Here is a 20,934-nt window from a genome sequence, read left to right on the forward strand (position 1 = left end):
TTATTATACATCTGCTCAAATGTTGTAAAGAAATTTCCCAGGGCCCCCTGATTTCCACTGCAATCTAACTACCCTGATAGTGGAAGTGAGATTGTGCTTTTCCCATGAATAGACTTAGGAATTCCTATGAGGCCAAAGGTACCCAGAAACAACGCCCCCCCCCTTTTTTAAGTTTAGCATCATATAAATTTTCCTTATCTCTATTGTTGTATATGAATTATATATATATATATATATATATATATATATATATATATATATATCTATCATATATGTACACACACACACACACACACACACACACACGCTCTTGCAAAGTGGAAACTGTGTGGTGAATAGTTTAAAGCAACTTGTGAAAACAGAGCAGAAAAGGACTTGAATTATATTTATATAATATAATTCATATATAGCTTGAACTATATTTATACAATTTATATAATATATACAATGAATTTGTGTGTGTGTGTGTGTGTGTGTGTGTGTGTGTGTGTGTGTGTGTGTGTGTGTGCCTTAATGCATAAATTTACATCACATTGGTGTAGGAACTTGCAATGGTCAGAAGAGGGCGTCAGATGCCCTTGAGAGGTGAAAGCCATCTACATGTTTGAACCTAAAGTGTGTGCTCAGAACGTCTGCAAGCAGCGTTCTGCTCTGTTTTCACAAGTTGCTTCAAGCTACTTACTACACAGAATCTTTCAGGAGAACCTTTCTCCGGATGCACATTCTGTCCAGTACGGACACTTCAGCTTCCTCTAATATGGCGCCGCCGTGGCCTTGTCGGAGTCTTCTTTCCGACTCCACTTTCTCAAGGAGTTTACGTTAAGTCGTTTGTGTTTGGTGATGCCCGAGCTGGCACACATTTTTATCATACATTGACGTGACTGTCATTTTCCTAGTCGTTCTGAGACACTCTCTCGATAAGACTTCTCTCTCTCCGTACGTCAGATGCACAAAGACAGATACAAAGCAGGGCGCAGCCATCTTTCGTCTTCGCAAACGCTGGAAACTTTTTGGCCCTCCTCGGCCACCGTATCACACAGGGGTGGGTGAGCATTGAGGCCGCCAGAGAGGGTCGTTCTGCAAGTATTGGCAACCTGCCGTTTTATTCTGTAAAACCGGTCTATATGACTTGCTCTTCGACTGCACGGGAGTGGCGGAGCTTACTGGAGTGGCGGAGTGGCCAGAGTGCCCTTTTGTTATGCGAGTGCAATTCCATGCAAAGGTATTTGAGATGATGCTCTTTTGTTGGGAGTTTGAGGAATCCGTAATGAGGTACCTTTGGCATTAGTCCTTGTGCATGTAGGGACTGTAGTTTAAGGTCTCTGGAGACCAAGCAGTGAATGCTGAGCTCAATTTTGGCATCTAGGCTTCTCCCTATGTAGGATCTAGAGATTGAGAGCTGGTGAATGTCGGCCAAGGCGATACAGGGTTCGGGCTTTGTCTTCTGCTTAAGCTTCAAAGGAACTGTTTTGAAGGTTGTACAGCTGTGTCTGGTGCAGGCTTTGGAATCCATTTCTGTGGAGCTGGGGTCTGGTGCTGGAGTGCATGTGGGTGGCAACTGTGGAGTACCAAGTTTTGGAATTAGCCCTATAAACCAAATTGGCATAGAGCTCCCTGAGTGCTGGGATTAAAGGCTTACCCCCCACCACATCTTGTTCCTTTGTTTTCTGAAACAAAGATACAAGTAATCTCTGTGCTGGTATATTCTGTTGCTTAGTAACCTTTGTCATGTTTTAGAGTACTTCAATTAAACTTGTGTTATATCACCAGCAGTCATAGTTTAGATGAGTTTTGTAAAAATAATTTCCTTTCCCAGTTTATTTCATGAAATAAGTGCAAAATTTTTTAAAATGTTTGAACTGGTGACATGAGTGAATTTATACTCCCTGTATTGTATGCACGTGGAGAGACCTAGAATGTGTATTTAGAGATAAGTGTTTATGAACATTTTACCATGTATTTACCTACCTCAGCAGTAGGTTTGCTTTTCAGCTTCAGCCTAAAACATTTACTTTTATCCTGATGCGTTATTTTCCAGTCCCAGTGGATAGCACACTGTGGCCAATATTTCATTTTGAGCAGTTCTTAGAAATGCACTTTTAAGTTATTAGGGAAACTCCTTCCTTCCTTCCTTCCTTCCTTCCTTCCTTCCTTCCTTCCTTCCTTCCTTCCTCCCTTCCTTCCTTCCTTCTTTCCTTTTTCTTTTCTTTTTGTTTGGTTTTTTTGAGATTTTGTGTATTTTTGGTGCCTGCCTTGGATCTCGCTCTGTAGACCAGACTGGCCTCGAACTCAAAGGGATCTGCCTGTTTCTGTCTCCCAAGTGCTGGGATTAAAGCTGTGTGACACTCAGCCAGAAGGGAAACCTGTTTCTTAAAATAGCATCCTTTATTCTTTTAAAGTTACATACTGTTATACAATAGATACTGACCATCCACTGCTCCCCTCTTCAAATTCCCCTCTTGTCCCCTATCCCATCTCCTTCTATTGCTGGATAACTGTATTGACTTTTTTCAATAGAATGTTAATTAATTCCCAGGAAATGTTCTATTCTTTTATAAAGTTAAATAATCTTTAAAATGTGTATGTGTGCCCAGGACCACTTGTAAAGGTCAGAGGGCATCTTTTGTGATTAGTTCTCTGCTTCCAATATGTGTGTCTTGGGGACTGAACTTACGTCATCAAGCTTGGTGGCAAGTGGTCTTATCCCACTGATCTAACTACCCCCAAGTCTTTTGTTCTTTAACTGACTCTCTACCTGTATATACTGTATGGTGGTTAGGTATGAAACTTTCTCTTTCTTCGCTCCTCCTCACTTCTCTGCCTCTCTCCCTTCCTTCTTTCTCTCCCATGTTCCCTTACTTGAGATAGATTTTTTTTTTAACATATAGTCTAAACTGGCCTCAAACCTGTGATCCTCCTGCCTCTCAGCCTCCCACTACTCAGTTTATGGATATGAAGTAAAATACTGGTATATATATAGTTGTTTTTGAACTATAATAGTAGAGTTGACCATCTGCCCCAGAAACCATGAACCTTTTTGAACACACATGCACACACACACACACACACACACACACACACACACACACACACACATACATACATTTTAATCATTTATCAACATACGAAATTCTCAAAAAATGTTAATGTTATTGCTTATACCAGAGATTACTAATAATAGATAAATTTGCCCTTGTTATGATGATTCGTATTTTTATACTCTTCTGTCACTATGTAGATGCCTTGGTACATTCTTTATGTGTATAGATGTTTTGCTTACATATATGTTTGTGTACCTCAGTGCTTGATGCCTGTGCAGGCCAGAAGAGGGTGTCAGATGCCCTGTAACTGGAATTACAGATGGTTGTTGTTAGCTGCCATGTGGGTGCTGGGAACTGAACACGTCTTCTTAAACACTGAGCCATCCCTCCAGCTCCATTAGTATACTATTTCATGCACCATCCTCCTCCATTAATATGTTATTACAGTATATTTTACTCTTTGCATAATAAAACCTCTGAGATATCGTAACTTAAGTGTCACAGTGAGCTTCAAATTGACTTATTTGGGAAGATGGAACCTCTGTTGGACAATCATCTCCACTGAATGGACCTGTGGTCATGTCTGTGGGACATTTTCTAAAGTGCTAGTTGATGTAGAAGGACTGAGCTAACTGTGTGTATGCCATCCTGGGCAGGTGGGCCTGGGCTATATAAATGTAAGAATGGTAGCTGAGCAAGCCAGTAAGCAGCATTCCTCAGGTTTCTGATCTAAGCTCCTGCCAAGAATTCTTACCCTGGCTTCCCTTGATAATGGGCTATATAGAAGGTAAACTGAACCCTTTCCTTTCCCAAGTTGTTTTTGGTCAATGTTTTATCATACAACAGAAAAGCAAAGTACAGTGTGGTGGTATTTGTGTTCCCCAAAGTATTGTCCATGCTAATAAACTTATCTGGGGTCAGAGAATAGGACAGCCACAATATTAAACATAGAGGATAGGCAGTGGTAGCACACGCCTTTAATCCTAGCATTCCAGAGTCAGAAATCCCTCTGGATCTCTGTGAGTTCAAGGACACATTGGAAACAGCCAGGCATGGTGACACATGCCTTTAATCGCAAAAAGTGAGCCTTTAATCCCAGGGAGTGATGGCAGAAAGCAGAAAGATATATAAGGCCTGAGGACCAGGAACTAGAAGCATTTGGCTGGTTAAGCTTTCAGGCTTTTGAGCAGCAGTTCAGCTGAGATTCATTCTGGATGAGGACTCAGGCAGCCAGTCTGAGGAAACAGGATCAGCTGAGGAATTGGCAAGGTGAGGTGGCTGTGGCTTGTTCTGCTTCTCTGATTTTCCAGCATTCACCCCAATAACTGGCCTCAGGTTTGATTTTATTAATAAGTACCTTTAAGATTCGTGCTACAGTACAGTGCCCAATTATGACTATTTTTGATTTAACTTCTTGCCAATTTTGTTCCTTTTTATTCCTTTCTTCTCTGCTTACATCTGAGGCCCTTTCCCGTTGCTAAAGGAAAATATTTTCTTAGAGGTTTATTGATAAAGAATTCTCTCTGGTTCTCCCCCCAGCCACCCACACATGTCTTTATTGAGTTAGATTCCTTAAAGTTATTTTTACAGCATGTTATTTATAAATTTATATATATATGCTTTACAGTTTATCAGTATGTAGATGGTAATGAGAAACTAAATATGATGGTATTTCTTTGCTCCTTATGATCTGAAATTACTCATGAGTCTTAGAATGTAAAAATAGAACAAGCAAACTTTTAAATGGGTTGTGTATATGTGTTCCTGTTCATGTGTGTTCATTCTCATGTGCTGCTTGAGACAGGGATTCTTTGTTGTCCTGCTGATTGAACGGGTTAGCTGGACTACAGGCTTCTCCCCAGATTTTCCTCTTTTCTTTTCCCCTCCCTTCTTGCTATAGGAGCGCTGCGATTACAGACACGCACTACATGAGTTCATGGGATTCAAACATGAGTCCCCATGCTGGCAGGACAAGCAGTTTTCCCCTTGAGCTATCTCCCCAGATTCTAGGAAAACTTGAAGAAGTAAAATAATAAACTTTTAAAAAAACGTACATTTGGTATATTCTCTTTCTCAAAATTGATAAGCCTAAGCATCACCCTTCAACTGGGGAAGCATGTACTGTTTCTTTCTCATATCCATTTTCATACACGAGTGTCTATCATATATGATAGTCTCACTACTGACATTTTACAGGAGGAAGGGACTTGTTCAGGATTGATGGTTTATTAAGCCATATGTCAGAACCTTTGGAGCACTAAGTAGATTTTTAATGCTTAATTTAAGGTAAATGTGTAGCAACATGATATCATCCAGACATGATGAGAATGTTCTGCTCAGGGTAATTTGTTCTATATCCCACAGGTGCCATATGACCAGGAACAAGAGAAATCAAGTGAAGCAAAGACAAGGAGATTCTTCGGATACACTTGGCTAGTTTACGCTGATCCAGAAGCGACAAAGACAGAGCACTCCAGTCAATGGCTAACTTCTAAAGTCAAAAGAAAATGATGCAGGCCCAGGTGACTTGAGACTTATCTTATTCTTTTCTTTGTTCTCCAAAAGATTTGTAGAGGCATATCAAAATCCATTTAGGAAAACATAAAAGTACAAATTGTAAGTAGTCCTATCTAGAGAAATCTGAGCTAAGTAGGATCAGAGATATAATGTTCATAGGATTCCAGACTATGTGGTTCATGTTGGATGTGATATGTGTTGCATTAGTTTTCCTGAAGAATGTAGACAATTATCAGTTCATCCAAGACAGGCACCAGTGACTAACCAAAGATAACTTTCCATTCAGTCCTATGTGATGAACCAATGAGCTTGTCAGGCTTATGTATGGGAACGTGTATAAGGGGTTATTTGTGAGCATTGTGGGTGACCTAAAAGCACAAAAAAGCCCCACCCAAAGCATGGGTAACAACCTCTCACAAGCTACACATATGGAGACCCCCCTGCCACTTCACTCTCTTGTGAGGCTCTCCTGCATATCACCACTCCTGCTCCAATTTTGTGATAGTAACAATCACAGGTAATGCTCAGAGAAGAGCATTCTGTAACAATCTCTAACTCTTCAGGTCTCTGGGTTCCACTAGTTGTCAGTTTAAATCTGATGTCTGTGACAGCCATGAAAAAGAATCATGAGTAGTTACATGACCCGTGACAGAGCAGCCACCTCCTCAAGAGCTGTTAATATTTTGTGGCAGCTGGTTTTGAGGCTCACATAGGTCTTTCATGGCTCTTTGGGTTAGTGCTTTGGGTGTTTATGACGTCAGTCTTCTCATGAAGGCAAAGACAGTTTTCCTACAGTTATTTCTTTATTATGACTTGTTTAATTTTGCACATATGCACGTATGTTTTTGATTATGTACATGTGTCATGTACTCTTAAGAATAAGTTTTGCTTAATCATGTAGTACTGTTTGCTTTATGCCTTTAGTTCCTTTTATTGTAATATATTAGTGATAGAGTATGCACTGTCCTGTGTTGCTACCATTGGCACAGAAGATCATGGTACACTTTAAAAATCTGTATCATTCAGCAGCTAAGTTGTGGTATATACCTATATTCCCAATACTCTGGAGACTGAGTTGTAAGGATTGGGAGTTCAAAGCCAGCCTGGGCTACATAATGAGATCACCAAACCAAACCAACCAACAACAACAATAGAAAGTAACCATCAAAAATAAAAGAGTGTCTGAATTGTTTGGGATTCACTGAAAAACCCTAGCACTATAAAAATCAAACCAAACCAAACCAAAAGTAAGCACTCCAAAAAATCTTTATTATTCATCTACTTAGAAGCACCATATACTTTGGTATTGGCAAATAGGTGTTCACATGTGTACATATACACACATAGAGCAGATGTTCCTACATTGGTAAGAGATGTCATGGCAGTTATTACAGAAACTTTTATGAAGTTTCAACTTTGTTGAATAAGTCTCCATATCATTTGAGAATACATTATTAAGATTCTTCTTCTCTATTAAGAGAACAACCACATATCTTCCTTTAAATTCTTCCCACATCACCGAAGGAATATCCCTTCATTAAGAGGGTGATGTTGTTACAGGAATCCCTGACCTTGGACGATGTGGCCGTGGTATTCTCCTGGGAGGAGTGGCAGCTCCTGAGCCATGCTCAGAAGGACCTGTACTGGGATGTGATGCTGGAGACCTGCAAGAGCCTGGTGTCAATGGGTGAGGATGGCTATCTTGTGGTATTTGGAGGACACCCAGTCAATAGCTTTTCCTATTCTCAGCTTTTAAACTCTCAATTATAGATTTTCAGATCTTTTTATACTCATGACGGAGGACAGACTCTACTCTTGTGCAAGAGAAGTCTGAAGTTACGGTTGGAAATTCTGTTTAATCTCTAAAACATAACATGTATTTTTGACATACCCAAGCTGTGTTATTTCTTTTTCTCTTTCTGTGATTAAAAACAACATAAAGGAGAAAGAGTTTATTTTGACTTTCAATTCCAGAGAGTTGCAGTCCACTTTAGTGAGGAAGGCATGGCAGCAGGCAGTGAAGGGATTGGATAGGATTTGGAAGCTACCTGGTCACCTTACATCCACACTCAGGATGAGAAGGCCACACAGGAAGTGGTGACAGATTATAAAGCCTCAATGATACCCTCCAGTGGCCCACTTTCTTCACTGAAGTTCTACCTCCTAAAAGTTCTATCGACCCTTCCCAAACACTACAATCAGCCCAGGATCCAGTATTCAAATCATGAGACAATGTAGGGTATTTCAGATTCGAACCACAATACAAACCCATTTTGATTCATCATAGTCTTCTGTCATTTTCCGTGAACAGGGTATCTAGCCAGAAAATCAGATGTATGCTCCCAGTTAGACCCAGGAGTACCATGGACAATAGAAGATGAAATCCACAATCTAATATGTCCAGGTGAGTGAGAGCCAGCAGAATCATTTTCTGCATACACTGTGGGGCAATAACTATGTGTGATCTGAAGACACAGAACCAGCCTCTGTGCTGGTCTGAGGACACAAAACATAGATATCTCAAACATAGTCACTGTTGGGGAAAATACTGCTGAGGGAACTATGTCACTGGGGTCAGGCTTTGAGAGCTGAAAGCTTCTGTTTGAGGATGTGAACTCTTAGTGTCTGGCTCTGGCCATTACGCTTATTGCTTGCTACCATGCTTTCCTGTTATCATGGATTCCTATGCCTCTCAACCTTAATCCCAAATAAACTTTCTTCTTATAAGTCTTTTCAGACCATGGTATTTTACCGCCACAACAGAAAAACAACCACTGTACCCATGGAGCCATCTTGCCAGCTCTTTTTAAGCTGAGAATCTATGCTTTTCCTCCTCCTCCCCTTTCCCCCTCATTTCTATCAACTCTTAAGAATCCCCTTCATTTTCGTTCTCCCAGTTAGCCTCTTCCTGTTCTCTGGAAAACACTTCCTAGTTGACATCTTCCTTAAAATCCAATTTATACTTTTCTTCTGTGTATTTTATTCATTATTTGGGCAGCTGTCTCATAACTTCTAATTTTGTACATAAGGAATGAGAATCATCTTTTCACCAAGGAAAATACTTTTGATTAGCCTTGTTTTATGTATGTCTTTTGACATGAGGAGATCTCACTATGTAGCCAGGCTGGTTGTGAACTCATGGTCTTAGGGAATCTTCCCACCTCAGCCTCAAGAGTAGTTGGAACTACTTAACGTGCCACCCAGTAATGATCCAAATGAGATAGTTGTGGACAACCATGCTGATTAAGCCAGTTAACAGTTTTAAGTCCTTTTCGTGGATGGCCAGAACAAGAGCTGGCTTGAGTCTCTAAAAAGTCTCTTCGTGCCCACATTCAGGGAGACGGAGGTTTTAAAGGCAGAAACCACAAAGATACATCAAAGTTAGATGAGGATCATAGTAATCTTGAAATGTTCGTTCCTGGCAGAGCGTAGTAGTTATTTTAGATATAACTTGTCAATTATTTTGGCTACTACACCAGGACCAGGGTCAAAGCAATGTAGATCTCAAATGTGTTGCAAAGGTAAGTGACTGTTGGGGGGAGGGTCTAGAAGGCTGAGAACTATCTAAGCAAACACAAAATGGAGTCAGAACAGGGTGGCATTACCTTAGGTATTTCCCACACCTGCTTTGAGTATCCCTGTTTAAATTTATGTTCTAGTACTATACATCTTAAAACTTATCTGCTCTGAAATTACCTTGAATATGCCTTAGATGCTGAGCTTTCTTCATCTCTTTTTGTTTGTTTGTCTGATTGTTTGTTTGTTTGTTTGGCAAGGTCCCTATGTAGCTCAGGCTTGCCTCAAACTCAGTTTCTTTTTTCTTTTTTCTTTTTCTTTTCTTTTTTTTTTTTTCAAGACAAGGTTTCTCTGTGTAGCTTTGCTCCTTTCCTGGAACTCGCTTTGGAGACCAGGCTGGCCTCGAACTCACAGAGCTCCAGCTGGCTCTGCCTCCCGAGTGCTGGGATTAAAGGCGTGCACCACCATCGCCCGCTGTCAAACTCAGTTTGTTTGAGTCAACAGTGCAGGGATTACAGGAGTGCACCACTGTAATCTGTTCTGAACTCACTTTTTAAAGTTCTCTACATTTTTCTGTTAATTAGGGAAGATTAATGATCTCTTGCATTTCCAGTATACAACAGGTCAGAAGTTACACTTCTGCCAAAATTTACTTTCTTCATAATTTTGCCAATTTTCAACATTTTTATGGTTTATCTTAGATGTTGCTTCTCTCCTCACTTCATTAAAAGTTTCTTTCTTTTTTTGCAAATCAATTTTCTTTTCACAACGTTCTTTAGGTCCATATGACATATGAGTCACTCATTTAACACATGCAGTTCATTTGACTGTTTCTAGTATGATAACCTACTTGTATAATTATCACTAAATTGTACATAATTGTGAAACATTTTCAGTGCACAAAAAATACATATTTCCAACGAGCTTTTTTTTTTTTAACTTGTTTTTATTTTCTGTGTATGAGTGTTTTGCCTACATGTGTATATGTGCACCATGTAATTGTCTGGTACCTGCAAGACATGGAAGAAGATATCAGATCCCTTGGGAATGAATTTACAGGTGGTGGTTAGCTGCCATGTGCGTTCTGAGACCTGAAACCAGGTCCTCTGTAAATGGTACAAGTGTTCTTAAGCATGGAGCAACCTTTTCAGCCCCACCCCCCTTTTTTTTCCTTTTGATTCTATGATTAATGGAAGTTTCTTTAGTTACAGTTTCAGGTGATTCAGTGTTTTCCAATTGTATTCTGGTGGCACCTTTCCTAGGTCATTGTATTCCCTGTCATGAGATTGTTGGCTTTTTATCAGTGATATCTGTAGTATGGCATTATCTTTTTCATGAAAGTCTTGTTTTTTTCTCACATACACAGGTTACTGTGTTCCATAAGCATTATTGCCTCAATATATTGCCTTAAAACTTGTCATATAATGATATATTTAAACAACATAATGCACAAAAGAAAAAAATTCCTTAGTGTACTCTTTATATTGCCTTCAGTTTCAGTGGTGACAACTACAAAAATAAATGTACAAATAATGTCTTATGCTAAAATGTACTATGAAATTAAAGCATCAGAAACAATAGGTTTGAGATTCGATGGGGTGTGTTTAGGGCTGGAATGAATCCTTGATAAACTGCCTCTCAACAAGTTGACAATTAAAATGGGTAGTTCCACTGTGTGACACAAAGGCAAATTCATTTGGAGGATGTCTGAGAAACCTCTAGAAAGTATTTTTGGCTTGATTATAGTAAGCAAAATAAAAGTGACTACTGATATGTGTAGTATGAGGTAATAGCCAGAAAGCCTGACCCATAGGTTGCATATTCAAGGCCTGATGTTATTCCAAGTAAATTTGGAAAGAGATGGGGAGTTTTCAGTAGAGGAACGGTATATCACTACTTTGAACATGAATTTTTCCTTTTTCTTTAGCCTTATATTTTTAATTAAAATTGGTTTATTATGGTACATGTGCATTTGTGCCTGCGTAGACACAAATGACATAGTAAGATAATTTTCTGAAGAAAATAGACATTAGTGAGGAGGGGAAGGAAGCTCTTTTATTCATGGTTACAATTTATGGCCGTAAATTGGTGCAAATCAAAATCATTAGGAATAAAACTAATGTCTACCCACGTTGTCCTGTCAGTCACAGAGCACTTGCTTAGGATGTATAAGATCCTGTCTGGGCTGAGTCCTCAGTACAGTACTGTAAGGAATGGTGGCAACAATGACAAAAATCAAATTGAAATAACCTCAATATGGGATGATGCATATATTTAATATTTAAGAGAATTTTGGTAAAAGCTCTCAGTTATTTTTTTTATTAACCTAGTTGCACAAATAATGCAGAATAAGGCCAGTAGTAGTCTTTCCATTTGCTTTGAGAAAAGGTCTTACTGTATGGCCCTCATTGGCATGGGACTTGTTTGGTAGTTCAGAACAGCCTAAAACTCACAGGGATGAACCTGCTTCTGCCTCCCAGGTGCTGAGGTGTACAGCACTATGCCCCTCAACCTGCAATAATTTTTGACAATGCATCTGGAGTGTTGCCAGCATGGGAAGCTCTCCAAAACAAGATGTCTCTAATCCTCCCGTAGAGGTTTGAAGGAGAATTGTCACCATAGGCACATGAATTTGGTGGCAATGCATGGGAAGGTTATGGAACCTTCAGGTGGTCAAACCTTGTTGGAAAATCTATGTCAGTGGGTTCAGGCCTTGAAGGTTTATAGCCTTGCTCCACTTCCACTTTACTCTTTCTGCTTATGGTATGACATTGAGATGTCATTTCTTATCATACTCCTGCAATACCTTCCTGCCTTGGCTTTTGGAACTGTAGGGAAAATAAAATATTTTTTTATAAGTTGGTTTTGGTGATGGTATTTTATCACAGCAACAGAAAAATAACTGATACACCCCTCATAGTAAAAGTGACACATTGTGGAACAAACCTTCTGGCATACACAAACACAGCTCTACTACAAATAAAGATTTTATATATCCAAAGGCCTTTGATGGAGAAAGACATATCAAGCAAATAACTCTAGAGATTCTTGAATTTATCTTCCAGTAGCCAGTCAAAAGTAACTGTTTATTTGGAATTTGTAGGAATAGAATAACCAAGATGAATAAACCATGAGTCAGTACTTGATTGTGTACCTTGGACCTTCTTATAATAATGTAGGAGAGATTGATCCATGTCAGCGATTAGTTTCAGATTTGACTATAGAATTTTTCATCTCAATTTGAGACTGAGGGGTCAATAGTGAAAGCACTTGTTGAGCATTTTCATGTCTCTGGGGACCATCATTATCACTTCCCAAAACCCCAACCCACAGAAACACACACACACACACACACACACACACACACACACACACACACACACACTCACAATTTAGATCTTTACTTTCTTTTTCTTTGTCATGAAAACATTTAAATTCTTTGCAGCCTCACATTTTTCACTTGTCATGCTAAGTTGTTTCATCTGCCTGGGTCTCCAGGTATGCACCTGATCACAGTAGCACTTTGTGGTGATATTTGTTTGTGCTGAAATGTGGTGATATTTGATTTGTGCTTTGATAGATAAAGCTTGCCTGGAGATCAATTGGAAAAGGCCAGCCATTTTAAGTAAACAAAGTCAGGCAGCACATGCCCTTAATCTGATCACTTAGCAGGCAAGGTCTCTGTGTGTTCAAGACCATACTAGGGAATAGAGCCAAGTGTGGTGACACATGCCTTTAATCCCAGTACCAATCATAGAGACCTGGAGGTCTGTACAGACAGGCAGTGAAAAGGAAGTGAGGTAGCTGGGCTAAGAGCCAATGAGAGGGCAGAAAAGCAAGGCATATAAAGGCTTGGGTAGACAGGAAGCACTCACATTTGGAAGCTGCAGAGTTGGTGAGGTAAGGTTGGCTGGTGGCTCTCCCTATTTCCCTGATCTTTCTAAGGCTTTCACCCCTATATTTGGCTCCGTGTTTTTTTTTTTTTTTTAATAAGACCATTTAGAAATCCTTCTACAGCACTTGGTTCATTTCAATTGGAATAACATATTCTAAATGCAGCGTGTTGGAATGACATAGGTCTTGTGCCTATGCTGCCGCCTTTCCCCTTTTCTGTTTGTTTCTGAATGTAATCTTATGTAGTACTTTGTTTCCTTTCCTTTTTTTTTTGTCTATGGGGAGACTAGGATCTGGGATCATTCATTTTGTAGCAGGTATCTCACTACTGAAGCACATTTCTAGCCCCTGAGTTTTATTATCTGAAGTCCTGTGAAGTTATGAGATTTCCTGCCTCACATATCATATTTGTGTTTGACTATCTGTCTGTTTTTAAAAACTTTAAAAAATAGCTGAATCTATATATGTTGTTTTTAAAAAGTATATCAATTCTTTTATCTTTCTATATATTTAAATGATTCTTTTACCAATGTGCAAGAGCTAAATACACACACACACACAAAAACAGTTTCTTTTATTAATAGAAAGTTGTCATTAAAAATCCACTTATTGAGATTTCTTTTTTTTTAAATTTGTGTGTGTGTGTGTGTGTGTGTGTGTGTGTGTGTGTGTGTGTGTGTGTGTGTATGTATGTGGGTATATGCTCATGAGTGCAGGTCCTCAAATAGGCCAGAAAATAGTATCTGTTCCCCTGAAACTGCAGTTAAAGATGGTTGTGAGCCTCTTGACCTGGGTGCTTGGGACTGAACTCAGATTCTCTGGAAGAGCTATATGTGTTTTCAAACCTCTAAACCATCTCTCCAGCTTACCAAAGCATTTCTTAAACAGTTTTGTTTTAAAGGAAGATGGTGAAATTATATGCTACTCTCTTCTTTCCTAGAAATCAGAGAAGTTGGTGATCCTCTGCAACATCACTTGAAAGATAGAACCATTCACAAAAGCATTGAACAGTGCTACAAACATAGAAATTTCAGAAATATTTTTAATCAGAGCAAAGATCATTCACCATTAAAGCAAAACTGCAGTGGGTTTGACTTCTGTGAAAAATCTTTGAACTCAAATTTAAGTTTTGAAAACCAGAGCAGAAACTGTGATATAAAGAACTCTGCTGAGCTAAGTGGAAATGACCAATCCCTTAATGCACATCAGGAAAATCTTACAGGAGAGAAGCATTATATATGTACTGAATGCAAAAAGGCTTTCTCTAGAAAATATCTACTCGTTTATCATCAACGAACTCACACAGGAGAGAAACCCCATGGATGTGATGTATGTGGGAAAGCCTTCTCTACAAAGTCCAGTCTCACTGCACATCAGAAAACTCATACCGGAGAGAAACCTTATATATGTAGCGAATGTGGAAAAGGCTTTATTGAGAAGAGGCGTCTTGTTGCTCATCATCGAATTCATACTGGGGAGAAACCCTTTATATGCAGTAAATGTGGGAAAGGCTTCACACTGAAGAACAGTCTTAATACTCATCAGCTGACTCATACAGGAGAGAAATTGCATATATGCAATGAATGTGGCAAAGCCTTCTCTACGAAGTTTAGTCTTGTAGCACATCAGAAAACTCACAGAATAGAGAAACCTTATGTATGCAGTGAATGTGGAAAAGGCTTTATTGAGAAGAGACGTCTTCTTGGACATCATAGAACTCATACTGGTGAGAAACCCTTCATATGCAGTAAGTGTGGGAAAGGCTTCACATTAAAGAATAGTCTTATTACACATCAGCGAATACATTCTGAAGAGAAACCATTTATATGTACTTATTGTCAAAAAAAGTTTATCATGAAGAGTGATCTGATTGCCCATCAGCGAACTCACACTGGGGAGAAACCATACACATGCAATGAGTGTGGAAAAAGCTTTGCCTTGAAAAGCCACCTAGTTGTACATCAGCGAATTCACACAGGAGAAAAACCCTATGTATGCAATGAATGTGGAAAAGGCTTTCCAACAAAGGTACAACTTATGATACATCAGCAAACTCATACTGGAGATAAACCATTTATATGCAGTGAGTGTGGAAAAGGCTTTGCTTTAAAGAACCGCCTCATTGTCCATCAGCGAACTCACACAGGAGAGAAACCTTATGTCTGCAATGAATGTGGAAAAGGATTCCCAACAAAGATACGGCTGATAATACATCATCGGACCCATACAGGAGAAAAACCATATAAATGCAACAAATGTGAAAAGGGCTTTCCTGAGAAGAGTCAACTCAATGTGCATCAACGTACTCACACAGGAGAGAAACCCTATGTATGTGGTGAATGTGGTAAAGGCTTAAGTGAAAAAAAAATGCTCATTGCACATCAGCGAGCTCACAATGGTGAAAAGCCATATATTTGCAATGAATGTGGGAAGGGCTTCACAATGAAAAGTACACTAAGTATACATCAGCAAACTCATATTGGGGAGAAGCCATACAAATGTAATGAATGTGGTAAAGTCTTTGAGAAAAAGACACCGCTCATAGTACATCAGAGATTTCACTCAGGAAAGACTTCCTTTGCATGTTCTGAATGTGGAAAATGCTTCTTGCGCAAAAATGATCTCATTACCCATCAGAGAATTCACACAGGAGAGAAACCATATGAGTGCAATGAGTGTGGGAAAGCCTTCACTACAAAGTCTTGGCTCAATGTTCATCAAAGAAAACATACAGGAGAGAGGCCTTATGGATGTAGTGATTGTGGGAAAGCCTTTGCCCACTTATCAACCCTTGTTAAGCACAAGAGAATTCATAGTTAGTCAACAATCCTCTTGTTATTTGTCCTTGAGTATTAGTATCTACAAAAAACATTAATGTGTGTAGAATTTATATTGGTGTATTTACAGATAAATGATCTATTTTTTCTGTCAAAGGAATAATACAATGACTGATGTAGATAGTATTGAGGGGCAGTTTCAAAAAATTATATATCTTAAAAAATATATGTTGAAAAATACACATGAATGTGACAGACTAGAAAAGCCTTCAGTAGTAAGAACAGCACTGTCAAATAATCATAGATTTGGAGCAACTACCAATTGACAAAAATATAATTTTAAGAAAGTATTAGCTTGTAAATTAATGCCTCCATTGATTTAGAATTCACACTAAAGCAATCCTTTCCTGTAGCAGGGCTTGCAGTAATATATTGCATCAGTACTTAGGATCACTGGAAGATATAGTATAGTGGTAAAGCATTTAGCCAGTGTGTAGGAGAAGTCATAAATCAATCCCTAGTAGCTGAAAACAACAAGAAACATCATTTATGAACATATTTAATGTGGATGACACAGGAAAAATATTGGAGATATTAATGAAGGAATGATACCTTGAGAAAAATGACAAGTAGTGTATCTTTAGGCTATAATGGAGCAGAGAAATGGCTTAGTGGTTTAGAGCACTTGCTGTTCTTCCAGTGAATCCAAGTTCAGTGCCACCCCCCCTCCACCCCAATCAGGAGGCTCATAACCGCCTGAAACTCAAGATTCAGAAGATCTGATATGCTCTTCTGGCCTCCAGGGGCACACACACACACTCACAAACACACAAAAAAATTTAAATATATACCTAATGTGCATTTGGGAGCAGGATACCTTATTTGACTTTTTTGTTTGCCTTGTCTTTAATTTGGTAAAATTTTAAGTAACAGTTTCTTCTACCAGAGATGTAAGTTTGAAAATTTGCAGTGTAGTGAGGTCTTTGCATGTATCATTTTACTAACTTGTATATCTTTGATTCTAATTTATTCCAAAATGCTTAAAATATTTTAAAATGATGTGACATACTGGGGCCTATTTACCAGTGTGTGGCTAGCATCAAGTTTAGGCAGTCAGAATAAACATAATTTTGAAATAAATTCCTTTTCTGAGATAAATTTAGACTCAGATTTTTATGAAAGTAAGTTCCCAAATTCTCAGAAACTCACAAAGTGAGCATATGTAATCATAGTTCATTTTCAGATATGGGAAAGGGAAATTATTACACAATTTGTAAGTAAATCACTGAAGGACATTAGCATTTCAAGTTTTTCACTACAACAAATAAAAATGTTATGAATTTTCTTGATTCAAAGCCTCTGTGCAGTCTCATTGTTTTCAAAGCTAATTATCAAAGAGTGTGTTTAGTGGGCTGTGGTAAGTGTATGCTTAATTTTATGTGAAACTGGCAGCTTTTCCCCCAGTATGTGTTCTATTTCCATTACCCAACAGCAATTCATGAAAATCCCAGTCAATCCAGTCTTGCACTCACTCACTACCATCAGTATACTATGTGTGTGATAGTGCTTGTTTGCTGCCTAACTACTTTCCACAAATTGCTTTACTCCAATCTGTCCATTTCTCAATTGGAATATGTATGTCTTAGTATAGGATTTACAGTGTACTTTGCATATGCTGAATAGACAAGTTGTTGAACAGTGATTTGCAAATATTTTCCCTTGCATATGGCTTATTTTTTCCTTGTAAGAAATGTCAATTATGAAGTCCAACTTACCACTTTTTATTCTCATATTAGTTGTGATTTTTGTGTTATATAAATATTTCTTGTCTGAAGTATAGTATTACTTTCTCCCAGAAAAGATAAAAAGATGTATTTTTCTTTTGAACCATGCCTAGTGGTACAAGCCTTTAATCCCTCCTACTTGAGAGGTTGAGCCAAGAGGATCATAAGTTCTTTCTTAGAAGACACAGTCCACTGCTTCCATTATTACAGGTTTCAAACTTAGTTGTTGATTATTATTATTATTATTATTATTATTATTATTGAATTCTAAATTATTCACACAGTATACTTTGTTCATATATTTTTCTCCCTCAAGGCCTGCTCTCAACTTCATGATCTCTCTCTCTCTCTCTCTCTCTCAAAAAACCCACAAACTCAAACAGAAAGACACCAAAACCAACCAAAGACATGAAAAAAGAGAAAACAAAAACAAAACAAAACAACAAAAATGCTGTGGATAGGGGAACTTAGTCCATGAAAGAGAGCTCAATTTCAGGAATGCAAACTTTTAGACCAGAAGGCTGGGAACCCTTAAAGCATTTGAGAAGATCTAAGGATGCAGAGTATCCACAGTGCTGAGATTTTATTCAAGGCAATTGCATCAAAAAATATTATACTATCCATAAACCCTGTTTACCAGAAATTAGAAGGTTTTGCTTAATAGATCATCAGAGAGAACAAAGACAAGAAAGTATGACCAAAAAAAAAAAAAAAAGTGGGAATGTAGCAACCCTTTATGTCTTAAATAACAATCACATCACCTTAAATTGGGAACGTCTTTATTATGGATAATTTCCCTCTATTCTTAGTGTGTCACATGTCACAATGATCTTACATGCAGAATGCATTTTTTTCCTCAGGCAAGGCTCTTAACAAAACCTAAAAAAAGAAAAAGAAAAACAAACAAAAAGCACACACACACACACACACACACACACACACACACACACACAAAATATAGAAAGTAGGCTTTTTATTGGCCAAATACTCCTGAGCATGGGGCCTTGCTTTAGAGTGGTTGACATATCCAGTGCCACTCCAATGGAAAAACAAGACAAACAATAACAACAAAACTGAATTCTCCTTTACAAACAGAGGTTAGGCAGTGGTAGCACATACCTTTAATCCTAGCATTCTGGAGGCAGAGATCCATCCAGATCTCTGAGTTCAAGGCCACACTGGAAACAGCCAGGCATGGTGACACACACCTTTAATCCCAGGAAATGATGGCAGGAAGCAGAAAGTTATATAAGGTGTGAAAACCAGGAACTAGTGTCTTTTAAATTTTAGGCTTTTTAGCAGCAGTTCAGATGAGATCCATTCCTACGAGGACTCAGAGGCTTTCAGTCCGAGGAAACAAGATCAGCTGAGAAGTTGGCAAGGTGAGATTGAATGTGGCTTGTTCTGTTTCTCTGATCTTTCAGAGTTTACCCCAATACCTGGCTCACCTGATTTATTTTATTAATAAGACCTTTTAAGATTTGTGTTACATTTGTTTGTTTGTATTTCCATATGAAGATTAAGATTGCTTTTGAAGGACTGGAGGGATGGCTCATTGATTAAGTGCTGTGGGATGTTCTGTGTGGCAAATGTGTTGCTCTGATTGGTTGGTAAATAAAACACTGATTGGCCAGTAGTCAGGCAGGAGGAATTGTGGGCGGGACAAGGAGGAGAATAAAGCTGGGAAGTGGAAGGCTTCGTCAGAGAGACACTGCCAGCCACCATGATGACAAACACCATGTGAAGATGCCAGTAAGCCACGAGCCATATGGCAAGATATAGATTTATAGAAATGGATTAATTTAAGCTGTAAGAACAGTTAGCAAGAAGCCTGGTACAGCCATACAGCTTGTAAGCAATATAAGTCTCTGTGTTTACTTGGTTGGGTCTGAGTGGCTGTGGGACTGGTGGTTGAGAGAAATTTGTCCTGACTGTGGGCCAGGCAGGAAAACTCTAGTTACAAATGGCGCCCAACGTGGTGGCAAGAGTTTCCACCTAAAACGGAGCTAAAAACAGCTTCCTAATTGTCTCTCTCAAATGAGCGGCAGCTGCCGGTTTGAGCTACTGGCGGGTTCCTATCGTGTGTGCTCCACCTGCCATATGGTGGCAATGAGGCCTCTGTAAGTGGCACATTAAGCTGCGTGGTGGATTTAGCCTTTGCTAGTACAAAACAAAAAAAGAGGTTTCTGGGCTACATGCTGCTTGGATAAAAGCATAGACCCACAATAGCTCCCAGAGCTGGCCGTAAACATACCACCATCATGTTGGGAAGCTGAGATGGGCAGAGCCAGCAGCCATAGAGCTGTTTCAGTCTTACAAATGCTGCAGGTTAAAGCAATAGATTCACAATAAGACAGATTCAGATGTAATAGTTTTCAATGTGTGTAAAATATACATAGGCTTGAAAGAGACAAAAAAAGGTGATATATACAGTTATATAAACAAATATAGTTTTAAAAAATAAAGTCTTTAAAGAGACAGTAAAATTAATATAAAAAATAAGCCATGTAAAGATGAATATTACACAGAGAATCTGGATTGTGTTGTTTTTGGGATTTTTAACTGCAGAAAAACATTTGATTGTAAAAGATGCTGAGTTAAACTAATATGTATATTTTAGAGATACCTTGACTTCAAAATTTGGATGTAAGGATGTGTTGCTTTGGAAAGGAGACTCTGCTTTTGTTCCCACAGAAAGCGAGAGGCTATGGATTTGTTCCAGATTAAGATACATCAGGTTTGACCAGCCAAGACCACCTGAAAGGTCTCTGATGATACCATGGCCCAGATGATCCAACATCCAGAATGGTTTGAAGCCAACTGGCTCAGACAATACAGCCTCACAGACTACTCCATAATCCTAAAATTTTCTTTGTGTCCCCATAAGATACAGCACCCCCCTCCAGCAGGAAGTAGTAAGAGAAGCTACGCCCAAATTCCCAAATTATATGTAATTTTACTTTAAGGTTAAAACCTTCCTTTTTGAAAAAAAAAAAAGGGTGGGGGAAGTGCTGTGGGATGTTCTGTGTGGCAAATGTGTTCCTCTGATTGGTTGGTAAATAAAACACTGATTGGCCAGTAGTCAGGCAGGAGGAATTGTGTGCGGGACAAGGAGGAGAATAAAGCTGGGAAGTGGAAGGCTTCGTCAGAGAGACACTGCCAGCTGCCACGATGACAAACAGCATGTGAAGATGCCGGTAAGCCACGAGCCACATGGCAAGGTATAGATTTATAGAAATGGATTAATTTAAGCTGTAAGAACAGTTAGCAGGCATACAGTTTGTAAGCAATATAAGTCTCTGTGTTCACTTGGTTGGGTCTGAGCGGCTCTGGGACTGGCGGGTGAGAGAGATTTGTCCTGACTGTGGGCCAGTCAGGAAAACTTTAGTTAGGGTACTGACTACC

The 20,934-nt window shown here is 38.9% G+C and overlaps 1 protein-coding gene across 1 annotated transcript; it reads left to right on the forward strand.

Annotated features, from left to right (window-relative positions):
* Nucleotides 1-1,047: 1,047 nt before the first annotated feature.
* Nucleotides 1,048-17,094, forward strand: Znf615 (zinc finger protein 615). Its single transcript, XM_052712522.1, has 5 exons — nucleotides 1,048-1,222; nucleotides 5,406-5,563; nucleotides 7,119-7,245; nucleotides 7,870-7,962; nucleotides 13,909-17,094. Exons 2-5 carry the CDS (start codon nucleotides 5,549-5,551, stop codon nucleotides 15,786-15,788), a joined length of 2,115 nt encoding a protein of 704 aa, XP_052568482.1. The 5' UTR covers nucleotides 1,048-1,222; nucleotides 5,406-5,548; the 3' UTR covers nucleotides 15,789-17,094.
* Nucleotides 17,095-20,934: the final 3,840 nt, after the last annotated feature.

This window comes from Peromyscus californicus, unplaced genomic scaffold (assembly GCF_007827085.1).
Source record: "Peromyscus californicus insignis strain IS unplaced genomic scaffold, ASM782708v3 Scaffold_4__1_contigs__length_199733344, whole genome shotgun sequence".
NCBI lineage: Eukaryota > Metazoa > Chordata > Mammalia > Rodentia > Cricetidae > Peromyscus > Peromyscus californicus.